This window comes from Trichoderma aggressivum (assembly GCF_033847375.1).
Source record: "Trichoderma aggressivum f. europaeum strain CBS 100526 chromosome Unknown scaffold_006, whole genome shotgun sequence".
Classification (NCBI taxonomy): Eukaryota; Fungi; Ascomycota; class Sordariomycetes; order Hypocreales; family Hypocreaceae; genus Trichoderma; species Trichoderma aggressivum.
This window is the reverse complement of record NW_026946372.1, coordinates 494,011-514,163: the sequence shown is the minus strand read 5'-3', so window position 1 is coordinate 514,163 and position 20,153 is coordinate 494,011. Positions and strand designations below refer to the sequence as shown.

The 20,153-nt window shown below is 52.0% G+C and overlaps 7 protein-coding genes across 7 annotated transcripts; 3 read left to right on the top strand and 4 right to left on the bottom strand.

Annotated features, from left to right (window-relative positions):
* Positions 1-1,707: 1,707 nt before the first annotated feature.
* On the top strand, positions 1,708-4,111 carry Triagg1_2413 (uncharacterized protein; the record flags this gene model as incomplete). The annotated part of the gene is made up of 2 exons (XM_062896592.1): positions 1,708-3,708; positions 3,779-4,111. The coding sequence occupies 2 exons, from the start codon at positions 1,708-1,710 to the stop codon at positions 4,109-4,111; spliced, it is 2,334 nt and encodes a 777-aa protein (XP_062758625.1).
* Positions 4,112-4,319: 208 nt separating this feature from the next.
* On the bottom strand, positions 4,320-6,407 carry Triagg1_2412 (uncharacterized protein; the record flags this gene model as incomplete). Its single annotated transcript, XM_062896591.1, has 5 exons — positions 4,320-4,962; positions 5,031-5,217; positions 5,276-5,300; positions 5,359-5,641; positions 5,737-6,407. 5 exons carry the CDS (start codon positions 6,405-6,407, stop codon positions 4,320-4,322), a joined length of 1,809 nt encoding a protein of 602 aa, XP_062758624.1.
* Positions 6,408-9,405: 2,998 nt separating this feature from the next.
* Positions 9,406-10,952, top strand: Triagg1_2411 (uncharacterized protein; the record flags this gene model as incomplete). Its single annotated transcript, XM_062896590.1, has 5 exons — positions 9,406-9,601; positions 9,666-9,773; positions 9,903-10,084; positions 10,132-10,493; positions 10,649-10,952. The coding sequence occupies 5 exons, from the start codon at positions 9,406-9,408 to the stop codon at positions 10,950-10,952; spliced, it is 1,152 nt and encodes a 383-aa protein (XP_062758623.1).
* A 652-nt stretch (positions 10,953-11,604) lies between these two features.
* Positions 11,605-13,341, bottom strand: Triagg1_2410 (uncharacterized protein; the record flags this gene model as incomplete). The annotated part of the gene is made up of 2 exons (XM_062896589.1): positions 11,605-12,925; positions 13,154-13,341. The coding sequence occupies 2 exons, from the start codon at positions 13,339-13,341 to the stop codon at positions 11,605-11,607; spliced, it is 1,509 nt and encodes a 502-aa protein (XP_062758622.1).
* A 1,316-nt stretch (positions 13,342-14,657) lies between these two features.
* Triagg1_2409 (uncharacterized protein) lies at positions 14,658-15,483 on the top strand (the record flags this gene model as incomplete). The annotated part of the gene is made up of 2 exons (XM_062896588.1): positions 14,658-14,936; positions 15,001-15,483. The coding sequence occupies 2 exons, from the start codon at positions 14,658-14,660 to the stop codon at positions 15,481-15,483; spliced, it is 762 nt and encodes a 253-aa protein (XP_062758621.1).
* Positions 15,484-15,630: 147 nt separating this feature from the next.
* On the bottom strand, positions 15,631-16,756 carry Triagg1_2408 (uncharacterized protein; the record flags this gene model as incomplete). The annotated part of the gene is made up of 2 exons (XM_062896586.1): positions 15,631-16,568; positions 16,684-16,756. 2 exons carry the CDS (start codon positions 16,754-16,756, stop codon positions 15,631-15,633), a joined length of 1,011 nt encoding a protein of 336 aa, XP_062758620.1.
* A 1,052-nt stretch (positions 16,757-17,808) lies between these two features.
* Positions 17,809-19,206, bottom strand: Triagg1_2407 (uncharacterized protein; the record flags this gene model as incomplete). Its single annotated transcript, XM_062896585.1, has 1 exon — positions 17,809-19,206. One exon carries the CDS (start codon positions 19,204-19,206, stop codon positions 17,809-17,811), a length of 1,398 nt encoding a protein of 465 aa, XP_062758619.1.
* Between the last annotated feature and the right edge of the window lie 947 nt (positions 19,207-20,153).

Here is a 20,153-nt window from a genome sequence, read left to right as displayed (position 1 = left end):
CAGACCCTCGATCTATGGCTATACGGGACAAGGGAGTGAATATTTATACTTTGATACATACGACAAGAAGCTTTGCAGATGGGAGGAAGCGAGATGAGAGCTGGAAAGCTATTTTCTGGAGTACAGTAAGAGCTTACATGCAGAATTCCAGCAAACGGGGGCATGGGATGGGAGGGAATGACAGGGGAATGGGAATGGGAATGCCCGAGTGGAGCCGAGGAACCAACAAAGCAAGTCAATTCTCGAGCTTGTTCCGTCAAACGTGTCTCTGGCAATCGCGTGGACGGCCTCGAGTGGATTCGGAAACGAAACCCGGGGGCCCCAGGAGGAGGGAAGATGGGACGGGCAGAGCCTGAGGTTGGCGCCCTCTGGGATCCTCTGGGGGGATTGCGAGGATGCGGATTGGCCTGACTGGCTATCTCGAACCCCGTCCGGAGTGTGTGAGTGGTGACGACGTCGTTATCTGCATCAGGCTCGTGCTTTCGCCTCGTCTCAACACAATCAATGCTGTCTTGGTTGGTCCTTTTTGAAAACGAGACGAGACAAGGCAAGACAAGACTCGCGGGGGCACCACGTCGTCGAGGCTAGCGAGACCAACGCAGCAAAATCGCCTGCAGCTCTCGGCCAACCACTTGGACGAAATCGATGACGCTTGCGTTTGGGCGTCGCCCGCGATTATCGTGCCTGAATTGCACGCTCTGCTCGCGATAGTCGCCCACCAGGACGCTGCCGGCGGCCGAGAGTTGCAGCGGTCCGCAGCTTCCAGCCTATCCGGGGGCGAGATGCAAGCCAGGAGGGGGGGCCAGGCGACACGCCTTTGAGAATAGGGTTGTGACTTGGTCCAAGAGAGGCAAAGGATGGGCTGCCTTGGTTGCTTGGTTATCTCTCTGTTGGTGTTGGGCAGAGCGAAATCTTGCTTGGTAATTCGGACTTTTGGGGGTCGGTGGAGTCCGAAGTCCGCCTCCGCAAGCTAGAGCGTCCATTGTGTTCTTTTGTGATGATGTCTAGATGATTAGCTTTTCGGTGGACCAGTTTCACACTGCAATTAATTACAGGTTAGACTTTTTCAGATGCATTAATGTCGGAGGAGCTGGGCAGAGCTATGATGTATGGATTTGGTCAGTCGGACTTGGAGAGAGGAGAAGATGGAACTTTTTTTTATTTTTTCGGTTGCTCTTTTGCCGTGTGCTGTTAGTTCGCCGATAGCGAGTGTTGGGCTTCAACCGGCAATCTACTTGTACTACTGTCATGTAGACTCCATATTTCCGTTGATAGGAAGCCAGAGCTTCTACGTGGCACGTCATGCAGGTTGTTGCAAGGGAACGAGATAAAAGAAGAAGAAAAAAAATACATCGTCAAGATACTGAAAACGGTCCAATTGGGTCAACAGAGAGACATCCGTTGGCGCCTCATGCGTACCTGGCAGTTTGCATGAGCCCTAACAATGCAACCTCTAACAAAGCCGAGACAATGAGACCTGCAGCCATCAATATTAGGTCAGCAACATGCCTAATCGGGGACAAGGTGAAGAGCTCGGTGGCCGCCGCCGAGCTGTCGGTGGTCCGCCAATCAGAATCCACTGCGAAAGATGACTCAGCACACCCCAGCTAAATGCAACGCGGTACGGCTGCGAGGCTTTGGATATTTTCTGGAGCCAAACCGGCCAGCGGACACGCATCGCCATTCCCAATCAATTCCATCACCACAATGCCCGTCGTCAAGGGAGGCGTCTGGACCAACATCGAGGACGAGATCCTCAAGGCGTCCGTCTCCAAGTATGGCCTCAACCAATGGGCACGCGTGTCGTCGCTGCTGGCGCGCAAGACGCCCAAGCAGTGCAAGGCCAGATGGAATGAGTGGCTGGACCCCAGCATCAAGAAGATCGAATGGAGCAAGGAGGAGGACGAGAAGCTGCTGCATCTCGCCAAGATCATGCCCACGCAATGGCGCACCATCGCCCCGATCGTCGGCCGAACCGCGAACCAGTGTCTCGAGCGATACCAGAAGCTGCTTGACGAGGCCGAGGCTCGTGAGTCGTCTGGCCTTGGTCTTACCGGGCCGGACGGCGGCGAGACGCAGGCCCCAAGCGCCGACGATGTGAGAAGGCTGCGACCGGGCGAGCTTGATCCAGATCCAGAGACGAAACCTGCTCGACCTGATACCATCGATCTTGACGAAGATGAAAAGGAGATGCTTAGCGAAGCCCGTGCCCGTCTGGCCAACACGCAGGGTAAAAAGGCCAAGCGAAAGGCTCGAGAACGCCAGCAGGAGGAGTCTCGTCGCCTGGCGACTCTGCAGAAGCGCCGAGAGCTCAAGACGGCCGGCATCAACATCAAGGTGACTACGCGGAAGCAGGGCGAGATGGACTACAATGCGGATATTCCATTCGAAAGGAAGGCTGCCCCTGGATTCTACGACACCTCGGAGGAGTTTACGCGGAATGAGATGCAGCGGGCGGCGTTTGATCCCAGAAAACAGCAACTGGCCAGTAAGCGAAAAGGAGACGGCGACGAGGACAATGATCGCAAGAGGAGGAAGAATGACAAGGACGGCATCTCAGAATCCCAAAAGGCCGCCATCAAGGCCGGCCAGATGCAAAAGATTCGGGAGGCCGAGCAGAGCAGCAAGCGCCGACCCCTAAACTTGCCAGCACCGCAAGTCAGCGAGGGCGAGCTCGAGGAGATTGTCAAGATGGGCAAGATGGGCGAGGCCGCCAACTTGATGGCCAAGGAAAGCGACAACGATGCGACTCGAGGATTTGTAAACTCGTACTCGACGCTCAACACAAATGCGCCAATCCGAACGCCCAGAGCGCCTGCGCAAGAGGACCACATTGCCAACGAGATCAGGAACATCCGAGCACTGAACGAAACCCAATCTGCATTGTTGGGTGGCGAAAATACTCCTCTTCATCAGGGTTCTGGCTCAACAGGATTCGAGGGCATCACTCCTCGGAAGCAGGTCATGGCGACGCCAAACCCTCTGGCAACACCTTTGAGAAACGGCGGCGTAAACGGTGCTGCCCCTGGACAGACGCCCATGCGCACCCCTCGAGACACTTTCGCTCTCAACCAGGAAGACGGCATGTCGATGACAGGAGCAACCCCTCGGGACGTAAGACTGCGACAGGTGGCCATGCAGAACCAGCTGCGCGCTGGACTGGCTGCGCTGCCCAAGCCAAAGGATACAGAGTGGGAGTTTGAGATACCCGAGGACCAGGTGGACAGTGCGGCAGGTGACGAGGCCATGGAGGAGGATGCTGCTGAGCGGGACAGACGAGAACGCCAAAGACGAGAGGCCGAGGAGGCACTTGAGCGGCGACGACAGACTCAGGTTATACAGCGAGGGCTTCCACGACCCGTGGTTGTTGACTTGGCAGAGCTGCTCAAGAGGGCGAAAGATATTGCCGACCCTGCTGCAGCTCTGATTGCTGTGGAAACCGCAGCTCTGATGGCCAACGATGCTACCAAATTCCCGCTCAACGGCTCTCAGGTCAAGGGAACGCTACAGCCTCTAGATCACATTGATGATGGACTCCTCGCCGACGCACGCCTCCGCATTCTCTCGGAAACCAAGCCGTTGCCCAGTTTTGAGGATATCCAAGCCGCCTTTGAGAGCCGAGCTGGAGGAGATTCTTTGCTTTTGGGTCTGGGATGCTACAATGATGATGATGATGAGCAAGATGCCGCTATGCGGGCTGCTTTTGACGTAAGTTGCTACTCTACTCGACAGTGTTTCTCTTTTAATGTATGCCCCTGATTCTGACCATCTCCAACAGGCTGTTCAACAAACCATCATGGCGTCGGCAGAAGAAGACGCAAAGGTTGAGAAGAAGCTTACACTGCACCTGGGCGGATACCAGAAGCGGCAGAAGATGCTCAAAGATAAAGTAGCAGATGCCGCAGACGCCTTGGAAAAGGCGAGGGTGGCTCTCAGTGGATTCAAGACGTTGGCCATCTCCGAGGATGTGGCTATCAACAGACGACTGGAATCACTGAGGGATGAAGTAAACTTCATTAGTCGAAGAGAGCGAGAAGCACAAGAGGAATACCGAAAAGCCAAAGAAGAGCTGGAGGCTCTGCGAGCGGGAGACGTCAACGGATACCATTAATCAGGAGACAAAAAGGGTTTTTCAATATTGTTACTATTATGAAGGGGTAATTTGAATGAATAGGCATCAAGGAGGTTCATGTACAAAGCAAATCATCAAGTCAAATGCATTCTATTCTTGACGCGTTTTTTCTAACCCAGCCATACAGTGCATCGAGGTTCGCTCTTCTATCCTCAATTTTTCGCAGATCCTCCCTACTTTTTTCGCGTTAAGACTTGCGATGCACCGGTGCCAAGCGTGGCAGCTTCATAGGTAGGACGATGAGGATTGAAATTGCAGCGACCACGGTGCAGAGGATAAACGTCAGCCTCAGAGACGCCTCGTAGCTCTGCACGACCTGTTCCCTGTACGGCTCTTGTAGCTTGGCAACGGCCTCGACAGACGCCCTGACACGCTCGATTATCTCGGCTTTGTCTTGACCTTGGACGAAGGCATTGAGATAGTGCACCAAGGCGTTTTGTACGACAAGACTGCTCATGGCCACTCCGAGCACGAAGCCCAGACTCCGCCAGAGGATCAGCGTGCTTGTGACGACGGCCTGCTCCGACTGCGAAGAAGACGCCAGGATGGCCATGAACGTGCCCGGGAACTGAAAGCCCTGGCCGATGGACTGGGGAATGAGAATGAGGAGGTAGACGACGGTGGACATGCCGCGGTGCAAGAAGCAGAGGATGATGCATCCGATGAGATACCACACCGTGCCGGACACGACGGGCCACTTGAGGCGGCGGGTCCTAGTGATGGCGAAGCCGGTCAAGGCGCCGATGATGGAGGACGCGATGGAGGGCAGGGCGAGGCGTAGGCCGGAGGAGGTGGCGCTGGAGAGGAGGACGGCTTGGAAGTATAGGGGGCTTGTGTGGTGAGTGTGTTAGTTGAGAGGAGGCGAGATGAAAGGAGGAGGGTTTCTTTTTTTGCTTACATGTTGAAGAAGATGCAGTTGGAGAGGAAGGCGGCGATGAAGTTGGCGAAGATGAGGTTTGCGCGGGGAGAGTGGCGGATGAGACGGAGAGGCATGATGGGGAGGTGGACGCGGGATTCGATCCAGAGGAAAGTTGGGAACGAGATGGCTGCGATGGAGAGGGAGACGATGACAAGGGGGTGAGTCCCTTTGAGATTGTCAGAAGATGCTGGTGTTGAAAAGGGGTGGTGGTTTGGTTCACTTACATGGATAGATGTTGCCGCCAAAGTTCTGTGAAGCAGGGAGGTATTGTCAGCTTCTCTTCTTACAAACGCCTACAATAACTTACCAATCCCAAAATCGCAGACGTCGTCGACAAAGTCAACAAAGCAGAGCCCTTGAAATCAAACTCGCCCAACGCTTCCCGAAGCCCCTTGCGCGGACCCTTGAGCCCAATGTCATCCGGAATCACCACGACGACGACGGCAATGCAGAGTAGAAGCGGCGGGATCTGAACTCCGAATTCCCACCGCCAGCCCAGTGCCTCGGCCATGGCACCCCCGAGAGCAGCTCCGAGGGCGGCGCCGGTGCCGAATGACATGTTGGCGTATGATTGATAGTTGCCGCGACGTCTGGAGAGAGGATTAGCTTATATCAACAACATACATATAGATGAGAGCGAGAGTTTCAAGGGGGCAAAGGCCGAGAACAAGCAAAACACACGTACTCAATCGGCACCAAGTCGCTGGTCAAAATGCTTCCCAGAGTTATTGTTCCTCCCGCCCCAAGCCCACAAACCGCCCTCGCCGCGACAAAGCTCTCAATGCTCCCCGCAAGACCACACCACAGCGTCGCCAAGGCAAAGATGGCCAAGCTCATGACGAACAAGGGTTTTCTGCCCATGGCGTCCGACAGTCTTCCTAGCAGCGGCTGAAAGGCCGTCGACGTGAGGAGGAACGCGGTGGAGAGCCAGGAGGCGGAGTTTGCGGCCTTGAAGTGGGAGGTGATGACGGGGTGGGAAGAGGCCATGAGGGTGCTGTCGAAGCTGGCGATGAATTGGGCGGCGAGGATTTGGCTGAAGATGAGCCAGAAGCGGGTGGGGGAGGATTCGTCGAGGAAGACGAGGGGTCGGGCGGTGGAGGAGGAGGATGTTGAGGATGATGAGTTGCGGCGGTGGAGGAGGGGGGAGTGTTCGGAGATGAGGGTGTCGACGTGGACGTGGATATTGGTTTTGGCATCTTGGTTGTGGCTGTTGTTGAGGAGATGACTTGAAAGTTGTTGATGTGCCGTTGGGATAGCTTCCTCGCTACCATCGTCAACTTTACGGTTTATACCTTTAACGACCTCAGCCTCCGGTTCCGGACCCGGCCGAGGTTGCGGCCTCACTCGGGAAGACATTTCGCTTTGACGATTATACTCTTGAGTTCTCTTACTCCAGCTCTTCAGACAGCTTGAGAAAGAGATTTCAGGCACTGAATTACTAGCGAGAGGGAGGAAAAGAAAGATTGAAGCGATTGGAAAACCAAAGGCAGAAGTTTAGAGATGCAAGGGGGGGCTGCAGGGGTGGAGGCGGTAGAGTAGAGGGTGGTCTTGTGATGCGTGTAAGTGGCCGCGGATCTCGCTCCCCGAATGTGACGGATGGAATGCGGGTGGTGCCGCTGCAGGGTAAAGCCTATCTGATGGATGAAAAGCAAGAATGATTCAAACGGAAGAGAAATTGAAGAAGTATATTTCTGGGGAACGGACGGAGCTACGAGTTGACGTCTTTATAGCTTCAAATGAGTCAACGTCTACTTAGTGCGAACCGTGAATCAGCACCATGCAGCGGGATAGATACAGTTAACGAGATCCCATGCAGCCATCTGCGGCTATAACGGTCGGGCCAGGATTATTTTTTTAAAAAAAAACTGGAGAGCATGGATCAAATTGCGGCGAGTCATCACACCAAGAGAAGCTCCAACCTATGGGCGTTTGTCAAAGGCAACGAATGGGAGGGAGCCAAGTCCTTCATAATCAAACCGAGACCACAAAGTGAACCGAGACCACAGAGTGAATAGACGCATACATGAGGACAATACGACTACGGATCCCGATGAGTTTAGTGTTGGTGGATATGTGCGGGTTGCCTGTTTCTGTAAGTTGATGGTGTATCGAGTCCCTCTTTTTTTTGTGTAACCCCTGGGAGATAACATAAGCTCTCTGTCACTTGCACTTAAAATACTTGAATACCGCTTTTCTTCCCTGTTTACTTTGTATACAGATTTCTTAATAGAATTTCTTGACGCCGTTATTCGGAGGCTATGCGCGAAAAAGTCTGTTGCTGGTGCGGGAATAAAGCGTATCTGAAGCTGCAGGGCGTGGTGATGTGCTCTGTGCTACGAATGGCGCGAGAGCCCGAGATACACGGCATGATATTACTTGATAACCTTTATGATCAAGTATAGTAGGCATGTCTAATTCGTTCAACATGTCAGATTACTTTTTCCACTTATTTGGATGACTTTATAGCCAGTTATTTTGATAAGGGCCTCGAAATCACTTGATGGATGTAGGATTGGTGACTAAGCTCGGCTTGGCCCGGCTTCCTGATATAAATGCAGAATTTCTAGACAGAAGAATTAATACACGTTATCGCGATGAAATGAGATCTAGCTGCAACGGCGGCCTCATTGTTAAAGAAACGAAACCACAACACCTGAATTAAATAAATCCCTGGCTTCTTCTCGCGCCGTCGTCTCTATAGTGGTCGGACGAGCTAGGGTTCTCGTGTAAGTTCGGCATTTCCCCAGCCCAGTCTAAAGGTGCGATTCCTACATACGTAGCCGTCAGTGAATGATTATCATGGTATCCATAATATATTTGGATTGGAACATGGAGAAATTTTTTTTTTTCATTTGCATTCTGGCCGGTGACAAGATTGTCTGCTCTACTGACTTGACCGTCTACGATAAACCAGTACCCTGAACAGCCAAGTGGAGGACGGAAAACCCGAGACTGAGAAGATTTCGAACACCCACGCATTGAATTACAAGTATACGCCTGTTCTTTTAGTATCTGCTACCATGGCTATAATTTCTCTAATTTTTACTTCCATATCTACGTTGGTTTAATAACTATTCTTGTATCTATATTTCTCTAGCAACTGCTAGTATAGTTGTATGTTTTATTAGAACTGTATTTGTCTAGCATTTTGTATCAAGGTAATTGAGCGCTTATATTTCCGAATGCATTTACTTGTTCACTTTGCAGTCTCGCCTTTTCTGACGTCTACTTGGGAGTTACCCATTACTGTAGGAATAACCGGTTCATTGCACAACTCTCAAACCAAGAGCTGCGAGAGAGGAAAACACAAAGAGAGCCCATCCTAATCAAATCAAGGCCTGGTAAGAAGCTGAATGGCGAATACCCCAGAACAACACAATCCCGCCTTTGCCACTTGATCAGCCAAATATTGGGGTCCCGAACCAATATCACATCCAGCCGAAGCCTCAATCACTCACAAAGGATCGGGATCTCCGTCCCTTGCATACGAACCAATCAAAAGTTGTCCTGAACTTCCACCGGTCAGTAATCGTTGTCATATTGTCTTTCAAAAAAAGAGTTGGCTAGTCTTTTCTTGTCGCTAGCGAATTCTTTTGCCGCTGGATGGACGGCTATCATTGGTCAAGTCGAGCCAATAACTCCAAGACGGCTCCTAGTTCTCATCAGCTGTCAAGGATTGAAAACACCACTGCTAGGTATATCCAAATCAAGAAGATGATGGCTGGCTGAAAAGTTATGTAAATCATGTGAATTATGAAAAGCATAAGACTTACTCTGGATAACCAAAGTGGTCATTTTCAGACCAGCCAGAGTTGATATTGAGATGAGGATAAACATGTTAAGCTGTAATGTTGCGCCCAATTCAAACAGTCACATATGCACAATTACAGACAGACCAGCTGAGTTTCAGTTGGTGATCATTGTGTTATTCTTTGCGCAGCTCAGTCCAGTGCGGCCGAGGCCTCAGCCCGCGATGTTGTCCCGTGTAAGTGGCGTTTTGAAAGACAGCTGAAAGCCTGAATAGGGATCAATATTTTATTAATGATATCACCATTTTGAAGCCATTGATATCATGGGGGCGATGAATGGCAACCTGTGCCGTGTATGTCTCATTTTATGTGATTCGGTGGGAATAGGGCGTCAAGATTGACAATATTGGCTATGGGAGTGGTTGATAGGGGAGAGAAGGAAGAGAGCAGAAAACGAATATATAAACACTGAAAACCTCGCTCTTATCTCCCCTTGTCCTTCAGCAACACAAGCCAAGAATCCTACTCACTGAGATTATATCAATCCATTACTTCAAACACATCTTACTCCTCACGGACTTCAAAATAACACTCTGTCATTCACAATGGCTACTACATACAAGATCTTTTTCACCAACTACTCCGGCTTCGCCAACAACTTTGCCTTCTTCAGCGCCACTCCCATCGTTACCAACAACGGTGGCAGCCCTGTCTACAGCAACATCATCGCAAGCCAGTATGTCCCGGCTGACAATGGCGATACGACCTTTGAAATCGACGTGACTCAGACCTACTATGCTTGTAAGAACACACTACCATTCCCCCTAAGCCACTCTTCAACCTTGCTAATTTGCGTTTCTTTTAGGGACAAGCATCTCCCCTATTGATACCGGGAAATTGCCCGGCACGAATGTTGTCACAAAGATTAGCAACTCGAAGCTCGCCACGTTAGGAACGTCTGGCTCGCCAGGAAGTACGTGTTGATGCCTCCCCCCTTTCTCCCTGTCTCTCTCTCTCTCTGTGTATGTGTCTGTCTTAGATATCAAGCATTAGCCTCGCAATCGAGAATAGATCAGCCGGCTAACCTTGGTTTTGCTTCCAGGCACCTTCAAGCTGGTGAACAGTGGCGGCAATCCTACCTTTGACGGTGCTGCGGCCACGTTCCAAGCTCCTGACGGAACATTCCAGATTGCCTCTGACCCCAATGCTTTCCAACCGGACCAGAATTTCATTTGCGGCCTGGGCTCTGTCGATGGCAATGGCCAAAGAATCCCCGTTGCGACGGTAAGACGGCACCATATTGCCTCAATCCTTTCCTGCCTCATCCTTAGCGTAGAGCAGCATATGATATGAGGAGAAACACAGCAAGGCTAACAATCGGTGGTGCCTTGATACAGTTCGCCGCGCAACCCAACACGGTCGCAACCATCGCGCCGGTGGTCAAGTTCTACATTGCTCAGTACGGGTCTCAGCAGGGCACTGTCATCAACGTGTCCATCTTGTCCAACAAGGCCGCCGAAATCGACTTCACCGGCAAAGGCGTCCACGCGGCTTTTGTCAAACAACTCTCCGGAGGCGGCTGGGAGGTCAAGTACGGCACTGCCAAGGCAATGCACGAGGCGTCCCAGGCCTTTACGGCTAAGCAGAAGAGGTCGTTGTTGAATGCTCGACAGCAAGACATTGCTAAACTCATGTACGTTTTGCACATATGCCTTGGTCCTTGTACCAAAACCAAGACTCCTTCCTTTCCCATAGCACCGCACGTCCCGGCGAAGAACAAACAAAAAGAGTCCCTTTGCAAAAGTCCCGTTGTTGCAAACAACGATATGCTAACATGATGAAACATAGGGGACTTCTACAGGCGAACCTTGATCCCGTTGACGATCGCTACTTGTGCTCATTCAAGTGGGCTAACGGAACGACAACTGACGAGAAGACTCCCGCAGTCGCCGATTTGGTAGCCGCAATGACTGGGCACGGATACGATGTCATCACCCAGCCATCGGGCCCCAACTATGATCCCGCCAACTTTGGCATCTCGGCGACTGGATCCGCGAGTACAGTTGCCAATAACTGGACGCAGGCTGTCAATGCACTGGGTGCTATCGCTTCTGACCCCAAGACCATCGATGCCAACCTTGTCAGCAAGTAAACAGACGGTGACGGCGGGCATCAGGCAAGCGATGCTGTGTAAACCGGCATATCCCGTGCTGGGATGTTGTCTCTTGTGGATATGTGTTTAGGTCCTCTCGTTTTCGCAACTAATTGTATTTACTTCAGTTTATTGTTTTCGCAACTCCTTGTATTTCAGTCCATCGTTTTCGCAACCAATTATGCTTACTTTAGTCTATCGTTTATCTAATAGTAAATCCATATGCTTTTCATATCAGCTATTCCCCGTGATTCAATACCCTGCTCCATCATTACTATGCCGCCGTTACGGTAAGCAAACGTCAGGGGTGACTGATATATAGTTACACAGAATCCTCTTATAGGTAAGGAGCCAATAGCTCAACGGTCTAATAGGCACAATGTATCGTGTATCATGGACACAAGCGTATATATATATATATGCATGTATACAAGGTGGTATATCAACCTCCTCTAAACATCATCATCTCCCATCAATCAAGCCCTGGATTCGCTCCACGCACTATTCTATCCCGTCATGACAACATGAAGCCACATCCATCTCTGGCTCTCGGTAATCTAAGTCGTTCATCTACGCTGTGCTTTCGCAACAAAAAGACCAAAGAGTTTTTAAAAAAGAAAGACGAGCAGGAAGAAGAAAAGAGGAGCATCACTCATGCCTCCGACTTCTTCCTGCTAGACGACGCTTCAGCAACCACCAAAATGCCCGCTCCCGTAACACCGCCATCGTGGCAAGGACTCAACACGACTCGTAGACGTCCGTTGTCACCGAATCTGCGCGCCAGCAGCTCGTCTAGAAATTGTTGGCAGTCGGCCAGGTAATCCTGGAAATGAACTATGCAGCCACCGGTGTAACCTACGCCGAGCTCACGAATGGGGGAGCTCGTATCTGCGCCTGCCCCTGCGTTTGCATCCTCGGGTAGCTCGTCTGCAAGAGTAAGCAGAGCGACGATGGCGGCGGCGATAATGCCTGATGCCCGAACTTCGATGGCCTTTGCAATGTGGTACAGTGCAACAGCGAGGTCTTCTGTCCACGCGAACAAAGAGTCGGCGTCTTCGGGGATCTGTTGTCGCAACTTCTCCAGCAGGGCAGATGGGGGCTGTAGCGGCTTATAATGACTTAAAAACGTCGTCGTCAGGCTCTCCTTTTCGAGCAGCTTCTTCGGCAGTGTCTCGATGGCTACTTTGGACTCGTTGACTAGATAATCGACCAAGATGATTCGTGCCAGCTCGCCTAGATATCTCCCTGCCGTCATGTACTCCAGAGGCTGAAACCCGGGCCTCTCGTTCTGCAAAGATAAGACATCGTCCCATTTGGTGACTAGATTTACCTCTGCCATGGGCGCCAATGTGCCTTTGATGCTCCACTCGGTGTTGACTGCAATTTTTGCGTCGGCAACCTCCTCACCAGGAAGAAGGCTCACCGTCTGTGGGCGTTTGCTAGGATGCAGCAGGTCCAGCTTCAGGGGCACCGTAGCGTTAGATCCAGTCCCCAGAATCAGAGCCATGGCTGCTCGACGATGCTCCGCGCCGCCGTAGCTAAAGATGCACGACACCAGCGTCGATACGGCGTCGTTTGCAATGGCGGTGACTTTGATCGGCGGCAGCTCAGTCCGTCCGGAATCTGCGTAGCCTTTCTCGATGTAAGCTCCCAAGTCGATGCCAGACGGCAGAGCGAACCCCTTGCCCATGTCCATCAACAGGGCGTGAGAGACGGATCGCTGCTCCATGGGGAAGCTGAAAGTGACGCCCAAGGGCAGGGGCACATCATTGGGAATGTCGAATGTTCTGCAGCCCTCGTCCACAACATGGGCGATGCATCTTCCTATCCATGAAAAGAGGCTGTGTGCGTTGTCGTTTTTGAGATGGTTGTCAATGGGCCACGATTTCTCCAGTGGTCGCTGGACACGTGATGCAGGATCTTGGTCGTCACCGTGCAGCTCGACGAAGCCAACTCGAAGATTTGTCCCTCCTCTAAGCAATATGGGGTTAGTATGAACAATCCAAGGCTCGAAAGCCCCCTCTTGATGGAATCCTCTTATGATCGAGGCCAGGTGGTCTCACATGTCTATTGCCAGGTGCCTAGATGTCATGAAACTCATTAGCCCTATGCTGTTGACTCTCACCAAGCCGTACATGACTCGATTTGCAGTATACTCTTGAACTGCACTCGAGGAAATAAAAGGGAATGGAATCACTCACCGCCCACCTCCTTGCTCAGCGATAGGCCTCAAGATGGACTCAGATATCGGCGTAGGCAAGAACTGATCCCTCGAATTCGCAGCCAGATCCCTAAAGTTGTCCAGAAACCTCCGCGACAGCTCCTCCGACCTATCGACGTCGATGCTCAGCGGCTCCAAGAACCGGTGGATATCCGTGTAAGGAGCCATGACGTTGTATGTAACAGCGAAAAATGCAAGAAAAGACGCTATCAAGTGAATCTCATGATATCATGCGGAGGGCGCAAAAAAAAAGAGACAGAGAGAGATAGAGAAGAAGCCACCCGGGTATAAAAACCAAGAAAACAGCACACCCACACCCACACACAGACGCCAGATGACTCTTTGACGGTGAGATTCTCCGATATCCAAAAGGCAAGACAAAGTTGCTCACCTCCCTGAATAGGATGGAGATGGGCAGATACGAGTAGCAAGAAAAATATACCCGGCAGTGAATGGGATGGAGGCGTTATGGAGCAAAGGTTGGAAGCCAGCCAGAACGTAGCATCGATTTTTAGTGGCCTTTTTTTTTTTTTGGAGGGGAACCTATGGGGGGCCTGTTCGCTGGGTCTTGGGGCGGGATGCCGGCGGTTTTGCGGGCGAATCTTTGCTGGAGATGGGGCTCTTGGGGGCTCTTGGGGCCTCTTCTGGAAGCACTTCAGGACCACCAGTTCGCAGCTACTGTAGTTTCAAGGTTCTGTTGCATTGGGGGTTAAAATAGGCCGGGCCGGGCCTCGCACGATTCAAAAAGTACCTACCGTGACGAAGCCCTATTTCGAGCGGTACCTGTTGTTTCGAACATATTGCCATGGACTCAACTCGTATCACTGAGGTGCTGCTGCTGCTGCCTTGGTGCTACAGTGCCTATGATCTGCTAAGAGATAGCGCTGGGCTGATGTTGTGATTGTCCCGAGATACAGCACTTTGTACTCCGCATCACTGCTTATCTCATTACTACTACCAGTACCTACCTGTAGTTTATAAATAGATTTCGGCCATGACAAAAAGCATCAATACCAAACACGAAGTCGTACACCATGAATGACATTCAACACCTACCTGTACCTGTAAAATGCTGTGCCATTGATTCTTTTGCCTTTATCCTCCAACCTCAGTCTCACTGACACGGTACATCGGTGCATCGGTACCCGAGTACTTGTACTTCCACAACAATGGCAAAACCCCTGCGTCCTCCCCCCTTTCGGCCTAGCGCCATTCCCCAACCAACGCAACCGCTCCTCTCCATGACGCTATGCCCTCCGTCCAATCTCGTCGCAGCATCTTCGCGCGAAAGCTCAAAGAGCTTCCAAAGAAGCATCATCGCCATCGTCAACTCTTTTTTTTTTTTTAATCATTTTTGGATATCATTTTCGTTTTTATTTCCTTGTCTAACAAGATAATATTAATCTACATCCAGCTATATATCGAGTTTCCACTCTGTTCCGACAGACAGAAACAAAACACCGCGCCCTTGAACTCCCTCCCCCATGACCGCCATCCATCCCGCGGCTCTCATCATGGACGAGAAGCATCAGCACCAACATCAACAGCAAATCATGGCATCTCCAAGGCGTTCTCGCGCCCGTGAGCTGCTGCTCGTTGTCATGTGCTTCTTCGTCGGCTTTCACCTCTGGACACACTCCGTCGCAGTGCCCTTTCTGCCGCAGCAGGCCGCCGACTTTCTCGCGCCGACGGATGACGATAACAGCGTCACTGGCCTCGTCCCGTTTGAAGCGCACATCATCAGCAAGTGTCCTGATACTAGGGTATGCGAAGATTCGACGCGACCATCCTATGCCCTACATTCTCTAATCATCTCTCTCTTTATAGCACGCTCTCCGCAACTTGATCTTGCCCGTCATGCAAAAAGTCCACGACAAGGTCGATTTCACGCTCTCGTACATTGGCAAGTATGTCAACCCAGCTAGCTCTCCCACATCCGTGTCATCTAGCATCCTTGCTAACACACCGGCACCCAGGCCCACTGCCAACGGTGGCGTCGACTGCAAACACGGTCCCTCCGAGTGCATCGGCAACATCATCGAACTCTGCGCCCATGAGCTGTATCCCGACCCCAAGATCTACCTGGGCTTCGTCATGTGCCTGACCAAGGACTACCCCCTCATCCCCGAGCGCACGCTCATCGAAGACTGCGCCCTCGAGCACGCCATCGACTTCAACAAGCTCAACGAATGCGCCGCCCGCGACGAGACCGCCCACGGCATAGAGCTGCTGCGAAACAGCGTCCAGCGGTCTGCCGAGGTGAGCTTCCCCCCTTACGAATCGCGAGAATGGTTGGAAAAGATGCCATGACAATGAATCTAACGATTTCTTCTTTCTTTTAGGCCAACGTGACGATTAGCTGCACCATCAGACTCAACAACGAAGTCTACTGCATCCGCGACGACGATCAATGGAAGGACTGCCCGAACGGCCCTGGCGTCAACGACCTCGTTCTCGCTATCGAGAAGCTGTCCCGCTCGTCCTAAGCGGCTCATAGATGTCCGTCCACAACTCGCTCGCCTCGCCCAACGTGTAGCTCATCGATAGCGCATCCATGCCCGCCTCGTCGTCTCCCCCCATCACCTTTAATGTCTCCAGGATGCTGTCTAGGCCGACGGCCTTGCCCGTGGCTTGCGTGGCCCCGGCCTCTAACGCGACATGAACAATGTGTATATGAAAGTGGTAATAGGTCGGTTGATAGTGAACATAGAGCTTCAGCTGGTTCTCCTCGATGCTCGGGTACGTCTGGGTCGTGGCGCCGGTGACCTTGGCCTTGATGTGCTCCAACCAGGGAATGTGCTTCTTCTTGAGATCCCGCAGCGACCAAATGTCCCGCCGCTCCACCAGCGCCAGCAGGTGCAAGCCCTCGAGCGTCTTGCGGTCCCAGTTGAGGTCCGGCAGCAGCAGGAAGCCTTCGTCGCCGGCCTCGCCGAGCTTGGTTCTGTAGATTACGTCTTCCACTTCGGTCCTGCCCTCGATAATGTTGAATACCCAGTTTAGTCTCCCCTGCTCCCTCTTTTGCTGCATAAACGGCCGGATATGATTCTTGTAAATCTCGGGCGTCTCCGTGACGAACCGCACGCCCTGCTTGCTGTACTTTTTGACGTGGGCCTCTGTGCACGGATAAATCAAGTTGATCTTCAAGTCGGCAAAGAAGTCGACGCCATTCTCGTGGCCGTTGTCGCCATCGGGCTTGACTTCGTTTTCCACGGGCCCCGTCCTGGCCATGCTCCACGCGTAAATGTCGTTGGCGCCGAGATTCCGCAGGCGCGAGAGCGACGAGGGCAGGCCGGCGAGGTAGACTTCTGACGAGGGGAACGTGGCTCGCTCGACGACCATGACGGCGGGTTGGTCGTCGATTGTGCCGTGGAGAGAGACGCGGCGGCCTGCCTGGTCTTTTTTTTTTTTTGGTAGTTAGTATCGCATTTAAAAAGTGTCACACGTATGGCTCGGAGGAATGATTGAAGTGGTGTAGCTGTGAACGAATAGAAGAACGTGAGCAATGCGTACCTTGGTTGAGAACCTTGAGAAGCTTGAATTTGGGCACCGCCGCCTCGGCCCTAGCTTTCATCTCGCTGTCCATTGCGCGTGAATTGGACGGAAACGAAAACTCGTGAGACGAGCAAGAGTATGCGCCAGAGGAGAATAAACAGTCAGCCTTTAACTTGGAAATGAAGTCCACAAAGGGGGTAGAAGTGAGGTGAAGCTGGCGATGAATCAAGTCGAAATTTAGGTGCAAGGTGAGACAGGTAGAGGTGGGAGAAGCTCAAATGCCCCTCCTCGAACGGCCGATAAGATTACGGGGTACCAGTACATGCACTTGGGCACTTGGGAATGTCACGCTCGGTCACTCGAAAAGTCACCGGCACATCAGATTTCCAATTTAATCAACGTGATCCGCCCACGAGCACTCAAGTTACGGTACCCCAAAACTCCACATATACTATTTTACATTCTCAAGTAAACAAACATTCAACAAAAAGCACAATCCCTCCCAAACATCGCATCATAAAAAACAAAAAATCGTCACTCACACCTTTCACACTTGCAAAATGTCCACATCAAAGAAAAGGCCATTTTTGCTATCTGAACTAAGTAGGCAAGTATATCTGAGACGACGCCCCTTGTATGTCCATGCCTGTACTGTAATACGCAACACCTCGGTGTTATATCAGCGGTAAAATGCGGTTCCAACTCTTTCAGCTTCATCGCAACTCCGTGCTCAGAGAAATGTAGCCCAGCCCAGTGACAAGAATGATTCCGCTTGCGCGCCATCCTCAACATCTGGCTAAAAAAAACATCAAGCGAGTTGCTTCATCTCAAGCTTCGTCTCCGATTAAACATCAACTTCGTCGCTCCTGAAATGGGGTATTTTTAAAAAATAAAACGTCTGCAAATGTATCAAAAACGCGGCGCAATCTCTATCCCACAATGGGGACATTGTGAAGGCGCTTCTCATATACTTCGTCAAGAGGAATGTGTGCATCCGAATGGTAATCGAGTGGGTTGATATAGGTAGCGATGCAACATTTGTCGAAGGGGATAAATATCCTGTCGTTCCAGAATCAGGAGAATGGGTGGGAAGAAGAGGGATGATCGGGATTTTTATGCATCATCAAACGACGGGGGGGATTGTCAAACAGGCGTCCCATGAAGGCCGCTGGCTCCAGTATCCGTCGAAGCATCTCCCTCAATCGTCTTCCTCCAGTGCTCCGGCAGGCAGACGCACACCAAGGGGAATGCCTTGAGGTCGCCGTGGCCCTGGGGCGAACTGTCTCTGGGAGCGGACGAGCTCGATACGCCACTATCTCTCTGCGCCTGTCTCCGGGCCTCCCATTCCTCCGCTCGCTGGTTAACCATGAGACCCGTCGCCCAACCGTCATCCCAGATGCCCACGACCTTGAGCATATCTCCACGCTCCAGAGCAAACTCATCCGGAGCCCTCGGCTGGTAAGCCCACAGGACGGCAACCTTTTCGCCGGGGTGGATATCGTCGTGCGAATAGTAGTCTTTGAAGAAAGGCAACTGCTCTGACTGCTGACTTGCCAGCCCGCCGGGAGATGAAAATCCAATGGGGCTACCAGGGACATCGCTTCCAAGCATTGAGTTGCTGGATAGAGAGCCTTGTCTCCTGGACGTCATCGGTGGGCCGCGGAGTGATGCATAGGGAGTCTCGGGCTCGGGAGTATCGCCAAATTCGGATGAGGACATGCGATCTCCAGCCTTGGGGGCATACGGCACCGCGCGGCCGGAAGGAGAGCTGCCGTGGCGGGAAGGAGAGTTGCCCGAGTGGCCCTCCAAAGCAGACATGCGCGCGATACGACCGCCGGGAAGAATTTCGTATCCTCGGGGAAGTGCCGCGCCGTCCTGGCTCATGGGAGGTCCTTTGCGAGCCGGGGAAGGCTGGTTGAAGATGCTGCCCTGTGCGCTGCTTGGTCTGCGCCTCATCATCCTAATGCAGAAGAACAAGAGAGCAGCAAGAATGACAACTCCAGCAATGGCACCAATCACAATACCGGCGATGGCACCGCCGCTGAGGTGGCTGCCGCCACTGCTGGCAACTGGCTCTGGGGAGCTTGTCGGTGTCGAGGTCGAAGTGGGCGCGGTAAAGGTCAAGGTGGCGGTGATATCGGGCAGCTTAACCCCTTTGCACCGGGATTCCGCACCGGCACTGTAGCAACAGGTATCCGTGGAGTTGATGCCGCCGGCACCGCAGTATGAGCAGAGACCAATGGTGCTGTTACCAAATCCACAGTTATCCGGCTCATTATCCACGCCGACGATGCAGCCGCCGGAAAGGGCCTGTTCAGGGAGAGCACAGACGGTGAAATCGGCTCGAATCAGTTTATTTAGGTCGCCATTAGGGTTCCCGCATAGAGCTGTGTCGGCGGTGATGTAAGCTTCGCTCTGAGCGTACTCGGCGCAGGTTTCGGCACAAATGGGTTGCGAGTTTTGTGCTGATACGCCGCAGCCAGCCGCAGACATTTGGACGATGGAGCTGCAAATAACAGTAGTCGTGTAGCGTGCGTACATGTCGCTGGGGTTTGTATAATTAATGTTGTGGCAGCCAAACGTCGACTGGAATCTAAAGGAATCACGGGTAAGTACAATGGGACACCTGAGCTGTACCTGGAAGAGTTGCCTACTTGTCTTGGAGATAGGTGGTTTTGACAAAACTAGACAATTGAGTGTCAAAAGTCTCTCTATCAGAAACATATCGCAAGAATGAGCTGTAACGCGGGCGTCAGTAGCTTGATCACCTGAATCTGGACAGGGGCAAGCAGCTCACAAAGTATCGATTAATGACTGGTTGGTGGAAATAGAAGCAGCTTGAAAGGCCGGGCATGCTGTCGATCCCTTTAAGGAAATGCAGTCTTGTGCTGAAGCGGAGCCAGAAAGTATTGACAGCATGGCTATTGATGCATTCCTGAGCGTCCATTGTCTGTGTCTCGGCTGTGATCCTCCATTACGGCCACGAGCCCTCGCCGGGCTTGTCTCGCAGGCCATTTTGACGAATGAGAAACTAGCGGTGGCCAAGGAATGCCCAATGAGTCCCAAATTCTAAGCGTGCGGAAAGCTGAAATTATGTCTCGATATGTAAAGAGCCCGAAAACTATCGCAGAGAGTCGAAATAAGGTCGAGCGAGCGAGTCGCGGCGCCAATGTGGTATCGAGATGAGGAAGATACGAGTTTCGTAAGGTGCTGCTGCTGCTGGAACCAGATGCTATAACGCAAGCTGAAAACAAAAAGAAACGACCGTGGTAACCAAAAAGCCGAAAAAAGCTACGCAGTTAAAATTCTAGGCAGCGATTGAATGAATGTCGTGCAAAGTCGAGCAAGATTAGATTAACGCGATGTCGGGAAAAGTCGTGGCGAGAGAAGAGCAACAACCAGGATACAAGAAACGAAGAAAAATAAAGCCTAGCAACACAACCACGATCCAGGAAGGAAGTCGCAGTTTGCCGTCGAAGCGATGAATG